The sequence below is a fragment of the Physella acuta genome, unplaced genomic scaffold (assembly GCF_028476545.2).
Source record: "Physella acuta isolate Inbredline_101_S28 unplaced genomic scaffold, ASM2847654v3 ptg001408l, whole genome shotgun sequence".
In the NCBI taxonomy this organism is placed as follows: Eukaryota; Metazoa; Mollusca; class Gastropoda; family Physidae; genus Physella; species Physella acuta.
In genome coordinates this window covers 1,292-13,330 of record NW_026732923.1, presented here as the reverse complement: position 1 = coordinate 13,330, position 12,039 = coordinate 1,292, and the positions used below count along the sequence as shown (strand labels likewise).

General features: G+C 35.2%; 1 protein-coding gene and 1 long non-coding RNA gene across 2 annotated transcripts; one reads left to right on the top strand and one right to left on the bottom strand.

The window, feature by feature from the left end:
• The first annotated feature begins 215 nt into the window (after positions 1–215).
• Positions 216–2,506, top strand: LOC131927483 (uncharacterized). Its single transcript, XR_009383652.1, has 3 exons — positions 216–248; positions 973–1,095; positions 1,821–2,506. It is a non-coding gene; the product is annotated as an uncharacterized LOC131927483 (long non-coding RNA).
• Positions 2,507–3,235: 729 nt separating this feature from the next.
• On the bottom strand, positions 3,236–10,427 carry LOC131927485 (large ribosomal subunit protein bL9m). Its single transcript, XM_059283155.1, has 7 exons — positions 10,314–10,427; positions 9,873–10,035; positions 7,578–7,702; positions 6,988–7,038; positions 6,061–6,162; positions 4,419–4,499; positions 3,236–3,358 (listed from the first exon to the last, which is right to left on the bottom strand). The coding sequence occupies exons 1-7, from the start codon at positions 10,413–10,415 to the stop codon at positions 3,260–3,262; spliced, it is 723 nt and encodes a 240-aa protein (XP_059139138.1). The 5' UTR covers positions 10,416–10,427; the 3' UTR covers positions 3,236–3,259.
• Between the last annotated feature and the right edge of the window lie 1,612 nt (positions 10,428–12,039).

The window sequence follows — 12,039 nt, the reverse complement described above, 5'->3', positions numbered from 1 at the left end:
GTGAGTCAGTGGCAAGATCTTCATCTATGAGGTGAGTTAGTGGCAAGATCTTCTTCTATGAGGTGAGTCAGTGGCAAGATCTTCATCTATGAGGTGAGTCGGTGGAAAGATCTTCATCTATGAGGTGAGTCAGTGGCAAGATCTTCATCTATGAGGTGAGTCAGTGGCAAGATCTTCATCTATGAGGTGAGTCAGTGGCAAGATCTTCATCTATGAGGTGAGTCAGTGGCAAGATCTTCATCTATGAGGTGAGTCAGTCAGCGACTAACCACCTGTAACTAACCACCTATGACTAACTGACACTAACCACTTGTGGCTTACCACCTGTGACGAACCACGTGTTACTAAAAACTTGTGACTAATCGTGTGTGACTAACCACTTGTTACTAACCATATGAGACTAACCACGTGTAACTAACCACCTGTAACTAACCACCTGTAACTAACCACCTCTAACTAACCCTATGTGACTAACCACTTGTGACTAACTACCTGTGACTAACCACCTATGAATAACCACGTATGACTAACCACATGTAACTAACCACCTGTGACTAACCACGTATAACTAACCACCTGTGACTAACCACCTGTAACTAACCACGTATAACTAACCACCTGTGACTAACCACCTGTAACTAACCACGTATAACTAACCACCTGTGACTAACCACCTGTAACTAACCACGTATAACTAACCACCTGTGACTAACCACCTGTAACTAACCACGTATAACTAACCACCTGTAACTAACCACCTGTAACTAACCACGTGTAACTAACCACCTGTAACTAACCACGTGTAACTAACCACCTGTAACTAACCACGTATAACTAACCACCTGTAACTAACCACCTGTAACTAACCACGTGTAACTAACCACCTAACTAACCACTTGTAACTAACCACCTGTAACTAACCACGTATGACTAAAACCCCGTGTTGTGACCAAGCCCCCCTCTACCCCACAGGCGAGTGACGGTGAGTGTCTGATTGAGCTGGAGGGCGTCAAGCGAGGGTCTGTCAGCTCTATCGAGGTGGAGAAGAAGTGCAAGAAGGTCTTCGTCACAGGCGGGGAGGACTGTCTCATCAAGGTGAGGGGCAGACCACACCTCATCAAGGTGAGGGGCAGACCACACTAGGGGGGGGGGGGATAAGACTTTAAACTTACTGGAGTTTGGTGGGGGGGGGGGGGAGGGGATTTGAGTTTTACGTGATTTTAAAATGATGCAGGGGAGAGAGATCCGAGATTTTTTAATACATTTAATGGAGATGGGGAGATAATCGAGATTTTAAATACATGTATTGGAGTAGGGGAGAGAATCGAGATATTGGCATATTGGACATAATCGAAAATTTAAATACTGCTAAATATGGGAGATAATAGATTTTTTTAAGTACTAGTTCAGGGACAGTATGGAGGTTTTTAGAACCAGTCTGGGGGGGGGGGGGGGGGGGGGGGTTAAAGGTTTTAAGATACTGATGTAGTGAAGATTATCTTAGTTATGGAATATTTGTATAAGGGAGAGAACCGGTGTTTTAAAACGTTGGTGTAGGTTGTTGTAACATTTCGACTCATTTTTTGACATAAAAAAAGCGGACACTGCAAGAAATAAAACTGTAATTCTTATAAAATATATTCAGGGACATAATCTAAATTCTATTTTATTGAATATATCTGCTGGAGTTTAATGGTAGTTTTACCTTCATAACTAACAGTATCCAACACTAACTATTTAAGGGTATGGAAATTGTTACAAATATTACAATTATTCAGTCGATCAAAAAAATTGATTATTTCCCTTTGTGCTCCTACCAGTTCTGGAACATCGAGGCAGGGGTGGTAACTCACGTTGGCTTTGGTCACAGCGACAAGATCACGTGTGTCAGATTTGGCTCCTGCTCCTCTCTGCTGGTGACCGGAAGTCACGATGGCTCCATCTGTATCTGGGACATCCCTACCTTAACTTAGCTGACGACATGACGTCACGAACCGACGATCAGCAGATGCATCATTTCATCGTCTGCCAACGTTTATTTTCTTAGGAATTTCATTTGTTTTCATGTTTTATACTACACCAGAATGAGTTTTGCTCAGATAAAAATTGCAGGACTATTATTACTCTTATACTTCATGATTACGCACATATCATAACGTCCCCAATATATTTTTGAATGACTCTTAATTGTTTAAGATATATCATTTCTACCAAATATAAATTAATATTTAAACACCTTTTATTATAAGACATTTTTCATTTTACTATTTTTCTACTCTTTAGTTCTATTTATAATAAACTTAAGCCCTGATTGGTTAAAAAAAACCACAACTATAAGTGTTAATCTATTGTGTGTTCAATTTTTTATATCTCGCCAGCAATGTGTAAAAACTGCATTCTATAGAATACCTAGGCAATCTATATAACGCCCAAAATGGGTTATGAAAGTATAAATTAAATAATACTTCTATCATATTTCATACATTTTCTTGTCGTTCTATAGAATACGAAATAACAAAATACGCTTTCTTGCCAGAATATTCCCCAATCAATATTGGGGTTGGTGTTAAGGTTATAAAGAGATTGAAGTGTAATTCAAAATCCCAGTCTAGCCTTACCCTGCAATAAATAGTTATAACACTTCTGATTGGTTTATTCTCCCAGTATTTTTTCTTTCATTTTTTTTATTTTGTTACTATAGCCTTTTACAATCTGGGCAGTTTTCCTGATAACGCCTTGGCATTTGATGTAATGCCTAAGAAAAGAATATAACATACCTTTTCATACTTAACATTTCATACCTTGTCTGAAACGACATAGATTGAATAATATACATTGCCTAGGTATTCTATAGAATGCCGGGATTTCAAACATTGTGGTAACATCTATACTATTCATGAAACTAGAACAACAGTGGTGCATTGTGGGTTGGGGGAAGGTCAAAAGGTGATGGTTAAATGGGGCAGGAGCCATGATGGCAACTTGCAAACAAACAAGTCACACAAATCATTTATCTCTCTTTATATCTAACATAGACAGCAGTTATATCTCATACACCTACATATAAGATGCTACCAAAAAAAAATAAAAAAAATTTTTAGTACATGTAAAGTTTAATCGCAGCATAGAGAACAGCCTGTTGATAGTTACAATTACAGAAAGTATCAACAACTATTAGCTTTTATTACTGTAAGTATGAAATGTTATGACGAACAAATGACTTGTGACTCCCCCCCCCTCCCAATATTAACACAAACAACTATTTTTTTAGCTTTCCTATCTTAGAAGCAGGTGTGACAAACTTCTCAGAGATGGGGACAATGGTAGCTTTTACTGTCACTGTCTCTAGACCATTGATCTGGGGAAAATAAAACACAGTTTAGACAAACTTTTCAAGGGAGAATGGTAGCTTTTACTGTCTCTAGACCATTAATCTGGGGAAAAATAAAATACATTTATTTAGTTTAGATGGCTCAGCGTTGTTAAAGAGGTGGATTATTTGATCTTCTTATTCGTTGTTAATTTTAGGTGTTGGAAGGGATTGAGCCTTATCTGCCAGAGGGTTTGAACTATTTTTTTCGAATTTATCAACCATGAGCTTTTGCCTACTCGACCACGCCTCCAACACAATTAAGGATAAGTGTCAACTGGTTATGTGCCATTGAGGCCATTGACTCCGATTTCAGCCCTTTTCTTTTTGGATTTGCTTCCATAGCCTTTGTCCAACCAAGAACAAACTACAAGACAGCAGTTGTTTGATTTTGGAGTTGTCTCTCCTAGAAGAGTGGTTGTCCCCAGCTAACGAGCCTCATCTGCCCGAAGGTTCGAACTCGAGACTTTTGGTTTAGCAACCATGAGCTTTTAGCGACTCGACCACGCCAACCCCTGATTATTTGATCTATCTGGCAGGTTTTGATGGTGAGAGCCGTTGAAAAATTGAAGTCTTTGTGTGTCTAAAATAGAGGACTGGGACTTTTTTTTTTTTATTTTCTTATTAAAAGTCAAAGAAATTAACTTTTGAGAGTGAAAGTTAAATAAATTATTTTTGCTTTATAAAGAAAACTAAATAAATGCATCAATAAATATACTATTAGAAATAGTTCAAATCTGGATAGTGCCTACCAGGTACATTTGGCTTAATAAGAAAAAAAAAACAGGTGCTAAAAAACTCTAATGTGGTGGTGGGTCGAAAAATTAGACTAGTATTATTACATTACAATTATTTCAGTCTACCAACAACAAAAAGACGCAAATGAGAAAACATTAAACTTTTTAAAATGTGTGCCTGTTTTACTGAAGCCAGTCTACACACTAAATGAGGACATCATCATCTACAATATACACATGATTTAACTAAACAAAAAGCCAGTAACAAGAAGAGTTAGCAATGGGAACCAATCAAAATGGTTGTAACATACCGTGACCTTGACAGTCAAGTCTTGAAAAGTTGTAATCTCCTCCTCTGGCAGTTGGATACATTGTTCCAGCATCTCCACACCCTGACGACACAACAATGTTTACAATCATTTTTTGGAGATTTACTCAAAGCTTGGTTAAAAATATAGTAAAATGTAATAACTTTATTAAAGAACGGTATTAACAGTAGGAACAGAGGCGTTTTTTCACATTGGCAGTTTTTGAAAAAAAAAAAAATATAATAACATTTTAATTTAAAAGACATTAAGTAGTAAAGACATAGCAGTAACAGCATTTAAAATTTGGAATAAATAAAATAATATTTTATAGTTATAAAACACAATAGGATAGAAATTGGGAATATAATAGATGAATGAGAAATGTTGCAATGTGTCTGTTAAGAAAGTAATTAAATAGAATTTTTTTAGTTTAGAATATATTTTCAGATATATCTACATAGTTAGTTTTACTTTATTATGAAGATATGTTCCACAAATTAGAACCAGAGTAGGTGAAGCTATGTTTTTCGAAAAAAGTTGATTAGAAATCTGATTTTTGTCTTGTAAATTTACATGTGTGACAAATTACCCAGCGTCCTATAAATTAACCTGTGCCCTACAATTTAGCCTGTGCCCTACAAACTTAGCCTGTGCCCTTAAAAATGTACCTGTGTGACAAATAAACTGGTGTCTTTCAAATAGATGTTGTATAAACTTCCCTGCTAGAATGGAACCCATAGAGAAAAAGAAAAGTGGTCTCTTACATGGTTGCTGTTCAATAGAGCTGCACAGGATAGAGTTCAGTGAATAAGTAAAACTGTAGAGTTGCCCAGGATAGATAGAGTTCAGTGAATAAGCAAAACTTTAGAATGCCCAGGATAGAGTTCAGTGAATAAGTGAAACTTTAGAATGCCCAGGATAGAGTGCAGTGAATAAGTGAAACTGTAGAGTTGCCCAGGATAGAGTGCAGTGAATAAGCAAAACTTTAGAATGCCCAGGATAGAGTGCAGTGAATAAGCAAAACTTTAGAATGCCCAGGATAGAGTGCAGTGAATAAGCAAAACTTTAGAATGCCCAGGATAGAGTGCAGTGAATAAGTAAACTTTAGAATGCCCAGGATAGAGTGCAGTGAATAAGTAAAACAATAGAGTTGCCCAGGATAGAGTTCAGTGAATAAGTAAACTTTAGAATGCCCAGGATAGAGTGCAGTGAATAAGTAAAACAATAGAGTTGCCCAGGATAGAGTTCAGTGAATAAGTGAAACTGTAGAGTTGCCCAGGATAGAGTTCAGTGAATAAGTAAACTTTAGAATGCCCAGGATAGAGTTCAGTGAATAAGCAAAACTTTAGAATGCCCAGGATAGAGTGCAGTGAATAAGTAAAACTGTAGAGTTGCCCAGGATAGAGTTCAGTGAATAAGTAAAACTTTAGAATGCCCAGGATAGAGTGCAGTGAATAAGTAAAACTTTAGAATGCCCAGGATAGAGTTCAGTGAATAAGTGAAACTGTAGAGCTGCCCAGGATAGAGTTCAGTGAATAAGTGAAACTGTAGAGCTGCCCAGGATAGAGTTCAGTGAATAAGCTAAACTGCAGCCCTTTGTTTCTAAAGGGCTCCACAAGAACAAACAAAGAAAACAAAAACTGACCTGAGTCCTGAATGCTACTTGCACATGTTCTTTAGTGAGTACCCACTCCACATTTTCATTCATTGGGATTTGTAGGTTCATGTGGTTCAATTCTTTCATGGTCTATGGAAGCAAACACAAATTTTACAGCTACACTTGGATCTAGAAACAATATTTGTCAGCAAAAACAGCATCTACGACATTCTAACAATATGATTTTTGTATGAATGTCCTAGAGCAGGGGTCGGCAACCTGCGGCTCGCGAGCCGCATGCGGCTCTTTTGATATCAAGATGCAGCTTTCCAGCTCCTTGAACAAATACTAACAATCTTAATAAAAAAATAAAATATCTGAAATAAAAAAAATGTTAGTGGCTCTTTAAAACCAGGGAAATTTTGAAAATTGTAACTTTTGGCTCTTCCGCTTCAAAAGGTTGCCGACCCGTCCTAGAGTAAATAATTCTCAGCATTTGGCCATTTCAAGATCTATGACATTTAAACATTGTGAATGTTCTAGAACTAATATTTCTTAGGATTTGGCTTTGTCAGCATTCATGACATTACAACAATATGACTAAAAAATTTTATAAAGAAGGAAGGAAAAGTATTAATAGTTAGAAAATTGTTCAACCCTTTTTATTTCATTCTGAGCAAAATAAAAGGTGATCAAACATCATTTATCTATTGCTGCTATTTATTCACTTTATATCAATTTATACTAGAGGCTTTATACACATTATATCAATTTATACTAGAGGCTTTATACACATATCAATTTATACTAGAGGCTTATACAAATTATATCAATTTATACTTGAGACTTTATACACATTATATCAATTTATACTAGAGGCTTTATACAAATTATAATATTTATACTAGATGCTTTATACAAATTATATCAATTTATACTAGAGGCTGATCATAAAATGTGAACAGCCTGGCTTACCATCCTTGCAAGCACGCCCAATCTGGTCTCTGCCTTTTCAATACCCAGAGCCTGTGAGAGAGTAGGAAAGAAATGATGTCAACAACAGTTAGCTAATGGGGAAACTCACCTTCTACACAGTCAACTCACATCCTACTCAACCAGAGGCGTAGCGACCCTTTCCGGCGCCTGGTGACAAACTTTCAATTTGCCCCCCCCCCCCCCCATATATTTTTTATATTTATAATGCAAAACTGCAGCTAAAATGAGCTTTTAATTTTTTTTTTTCAACCCATTTCAGCTCCCCCTTAGAGTTGGCGCCAGGTACAAATGTACGCCCTTGCTACTTCTGTAGCCAACTGCTCACATAGGCACAGGGTTCTGACATGAGTTATCAAATAAATCATAACCCTATACGGTGACTGTATACAAGCCTGACTGAGACATCACCCTTTTAAATGAAAAATACACCCCACCCTTCTGCCCTATGTGAGACCCACCATTTTTAACTTCTCCTTCCCCCTCCCATACCTCCCTAAATTTGCCTTTCACCACTACTAGACCCAACCTCACCCCCGCCCCCTCCTCTCCCTGAGACCTCCCATCTTTACCTTCCTCTCCTCCTCAAACTCCTTCAAGTTCTGCGGAGAAGCATAGACAGCCAGTCCAGCAGGGAACAGCTGATCATGGAACATGTTCCTCTTCACCTTGACAACATCCCCTCTAATGCCTAGACCTAAAGAGTACAGTAAAACTTCTAATGTCTAGACCTAAAGATTGCAGAGTACAGTAAAACCACTAATTCGCAGACCTAAATTATTCAAACACTAAACAGTACAGTAAAACTTCTAATGTCTAAACCTAAAGATTGCAGAGTACAGTAAAACCACTAATTCGCAGACCTAAACTATTCAAACACTAAAACAGTACAGTAAAACCTCTAATGCCTAGACCTAAAGATTGCAGAGTACAGTCAAACCACTAACTCGCAGACCTAAAGTATTCAAACACTAAAACAGTACAGTATTAACCTCTAATGCCTAGACCTAAAGTGTACAGTAAAACCACTAATTCGCAGACCTAAACTATTCAAACACTAAAACAGTACAGTAAAACTTCTAATGCCTAGACCTAAAGATTGCAGAGTACAGTAAAACCACTCATTCGCAGACCTAAACTATTCAAACACTAAAACAGTACAGTAAAACCTCTAATGCCTAGACCTAAAGATTGCAGAGTACAGTAAAACCACTAATTCGCAGACCTAAACTATTCAAACACTAAAACAGTACAGTAAAACTTCTAATGTCTAGACCTAAAATATTAAACCTTAATACAGCACAGTAAAATATCTTGACATTATTCAAACATTAATACACAAAAGTAAAACCACTAATTCCCAGACCTAAAATATTTAAACCGAGTACAGTAAAAGTAGAGTATGGATTGAAAACAAAAAAAAGCTGAAGCAACTATTTAAATAAAAATGAATGTATGTTCAATTAATTGTTTCAAAAAGCCTTAAAACTCATGCTAATAATGTTTCAAATGTATAGAGCTATGTATGGCTATAATGCAAGAATAAATAAACTTTTTAAAACTTCTGAAAATCTTTCTGAAGACACTTTAAACATTTGTGACACAATAATTCTGGGGTATGTTTATAGAAGTGCAGATATTTTCATTTGGGCATCATTAACAGACCTTCAGCCTCAAGTCAGTAATGACTATTTAAACAACTTTTTGAGAATCATTTCTTCAATATTCTGTTTAGCTATGTATATAATGTAAACATATTACACACCTTATTAAACATGTGTTTCAATATGCATTAATCACTAATATGCTTTAGTAGTTGTATATTAGCCTTTGCAGTTAATTACAACCCCATTTTGTACAACAGAAAACATTTTTTTTAGCTAGGTAATAAGTGACACTATCAGAACCAAAATGAAGAAGAAAACGTGCATCGCACTGTTTCAGTCAAACTTTGAGCAATGTGCTAGATACATTCTTTGAATAAAGCCACAACAGCTGATGGAAATTTAAACCAATGATAAACCAAGACAACAAAACTAAGTTTTACTGAACAAACGATGTTGAAGCCTTAAAGAAAACTGTGAAGAAAAGGTGTTACTTGTTTAAAATTAGTTACATGCAGCTTAACAACACAAATGTTAATAAATCGGGAGTGATCTCCCCTAAACTTTCTCGAATATTCATATAACACTACAGCAGATGGCAACTCAGGATATAGACAATATTTTTAATCCATTTTAGTTACTTAAACTTTTTTTAATAGAATAGAATCTTGTAGAAAAAGAATTGCATACAGAGTGTATGCCAAATACAATGTGTATAATTGTGTGGAATATTATTAGTACTTTATAAATTCACAAGCGTTTTTTAGAAATCTGAAATAGCCTAAATTACTACAACAGAAGTCACTCAAAATTTGATATAAGGCAGAGAATTAGATCTTTTAATTATTTTTGAAATTTCATTTATCTATCTGATATAGTACTCAAGCTAAATGCTTTTGAAAAATTGAAAGTAGAAAAAGTTCCACTTCCGGTTATCGGAAACCGCTGAAAAGTTGATACGGATCTACAAATTTGATATAATACTTATATATGAAATTTCATCAACCTAGCTGTAATGGTAGTCAAGTTATCGTGTTTACAGACACACACAGTAGAAGATTGCAAAACTATGTTTTTCAGACTCAAGAAGGTGTAAAAAGTCGAGATTTGCAAAAATCTTGATTTTTTTTTTTTGCACGATGACAATACTTTCTGTATACTTTGTATACAAGAAAGTAAAAATGAGGAATAAATTAAATTATCTGTAAAGATTTCTTTTAATTTAGTAATAACTCTGTAGGTGTCGATTCAAGCTATTCTTACCTTCCACAAAGTCAGTGAGAATGCAGGACATCTGACTGGGGTAGTACACTGTCTTCACATGACGAAGTATTTTATAAAGTTCATTCATATCCCGAACATTTGGTAGGCCACCATCTTTACCAGGTGGGATGGGTATGACACGCTCCATTACGATGGTGTGGTTCTGTCAGGTGAAATTATTTGTACCATTACGCACACAATAATGTAAACGTTAGAAAGGTAACTTTATGCTGACAATTAATTTCAATCAAAACAACACGCAATAAAGCTAAAGAAATTCAAAACATTTCATTTTCAACTCTAGACTGTGGTGAATACCTTTACCCCAAGGTGATTAAAAAAGAAACTCTATTTCACCTGCCCCATGTGTTTTTTAGCACAACCAGGAAAAGTTGCCAGTTTAAAAAATTCTCATCCTAACTTAAAACTAAAAGTAATTACCCTTGTCTGTTGCCTGGTTACGCATGCAGCTAAACAAAGACTGGGCTGCAGTCTGGGACAAACTCTGGCAGCATTACTCAGTACCTTCACTGGTAGGGCCATCCTCACTGACAACAAGCTGAAGATTGAAAAATCATTTTTTTTAAATATATATTAGGTCTATATATAAATAGCTAATTTAACCATTAATAAATAAATCCAAGCAGAAATTGCCTAACTAATAGTGACTTAATTTTCATTAACTACTAGGCTTTAAACTGTGCAAGCTGACTGTAAATTTAAGAATATTTCACAATGAGTGTATATTATGTATGTCTTTGTTCATTTACATTTTACATTGGAATATATTTTAAATGTGCATAAATTTAAAAACCCTCAGATTTTTTCATGATAAAAAAGCAACTGTTGAAAACACATTTAGCCAACAAGTCTGTGGAGAAATCAGACAACTCTACAAATATAACTGTCTGTAACTTAATTATACCAGTGCTTGCTAAATGGTCATTCCGACATATTTTTACAATTTATGGCAATATTTCTTAAAATAAAATCTCTTACAGGAAATATATAATAAAATGAAAACATTCTTTAATACGAAATGACTAGACTTGACAAAATTATTATTTTTTAGATGCATCATTACTATTCTCAGCAAAAAAACAAAATGGTGCTTTCTAATTAAAAGAAGATTAAATCAAATATCTATCAGCCTATGGTTTAAAAGTGTAGATGGTAAATGTTTGCTGCTAATGAAGAACAACTAATATAACTTGTCCTTTTTGATTTTGTATTTCATAAATAGAAAGAATTAATTTTGTTGATACTTTCACTCATTAATATGGCTTTAATACAAGTACAGAGTGATATATTTGTTTCAAATAGGCCTATGTTTGATAGGCCTAATTGAATAATAAACCAAAAACAATTTCTAAATAAATCATTAGGGCGTATAGGCTAGAAATTAACTTTAAACACTACAGCAGTGTTTGAGAGCAATATTTGCTATATAAACAGCCGCCATCTGTAAATTAGAGTGTTTCCCCCTGAATCTCTAACTAGACTAGAATTCATCCAAAAATACTTAAACACGATGGCTGCTAAATGCAGCTAACTACTAAAGTAAACGAGCTTGGTTGCATCTGATGAAAACATAACATAGTTAATCTTTATTTATTAGTGAAAAGTTATAAAAAATATGTTTTAAAACAGGTAAGCCTACCTACTAAAAAATATAGGCCAATGATTTTATGATTCACCTTCCCTTTCACATCACTGACTAGCCTGAGTAGCCTCCGACGATTTTACATAATTCTCAGTTATCAGTTATCTAGATTCTAGATCTAAATCTAGTCTAGATTCTCTAACTCTACCGATTCTACCTGATACCTAAACATAGTAAACAACGATACGTTGATTATTTAGACTTAGTAGTTAGTAGTTTAAGTTTAGTTTAGTCGTTAGAATATGGATTATGGTTAGATGACCGATTTGTTTGGACATTTGAATGGAATTGGGTAAAAATCTAGCTAGCCTAGACATCTAAGACTAGATTAGATCTAGATTCTAGAACTAGATTCTTAAAAAATCTAGATCTACATTGCGACAGCTTTCTTGCAAGATTTACAGAAACAATTAGATCTAGATACAGATTTTGCTCATAACTAAATTAATGGCAAAAATAGTGTCGAACTTACCAACTTTTTTTTTTAAGTGACCTTCTTTCTAG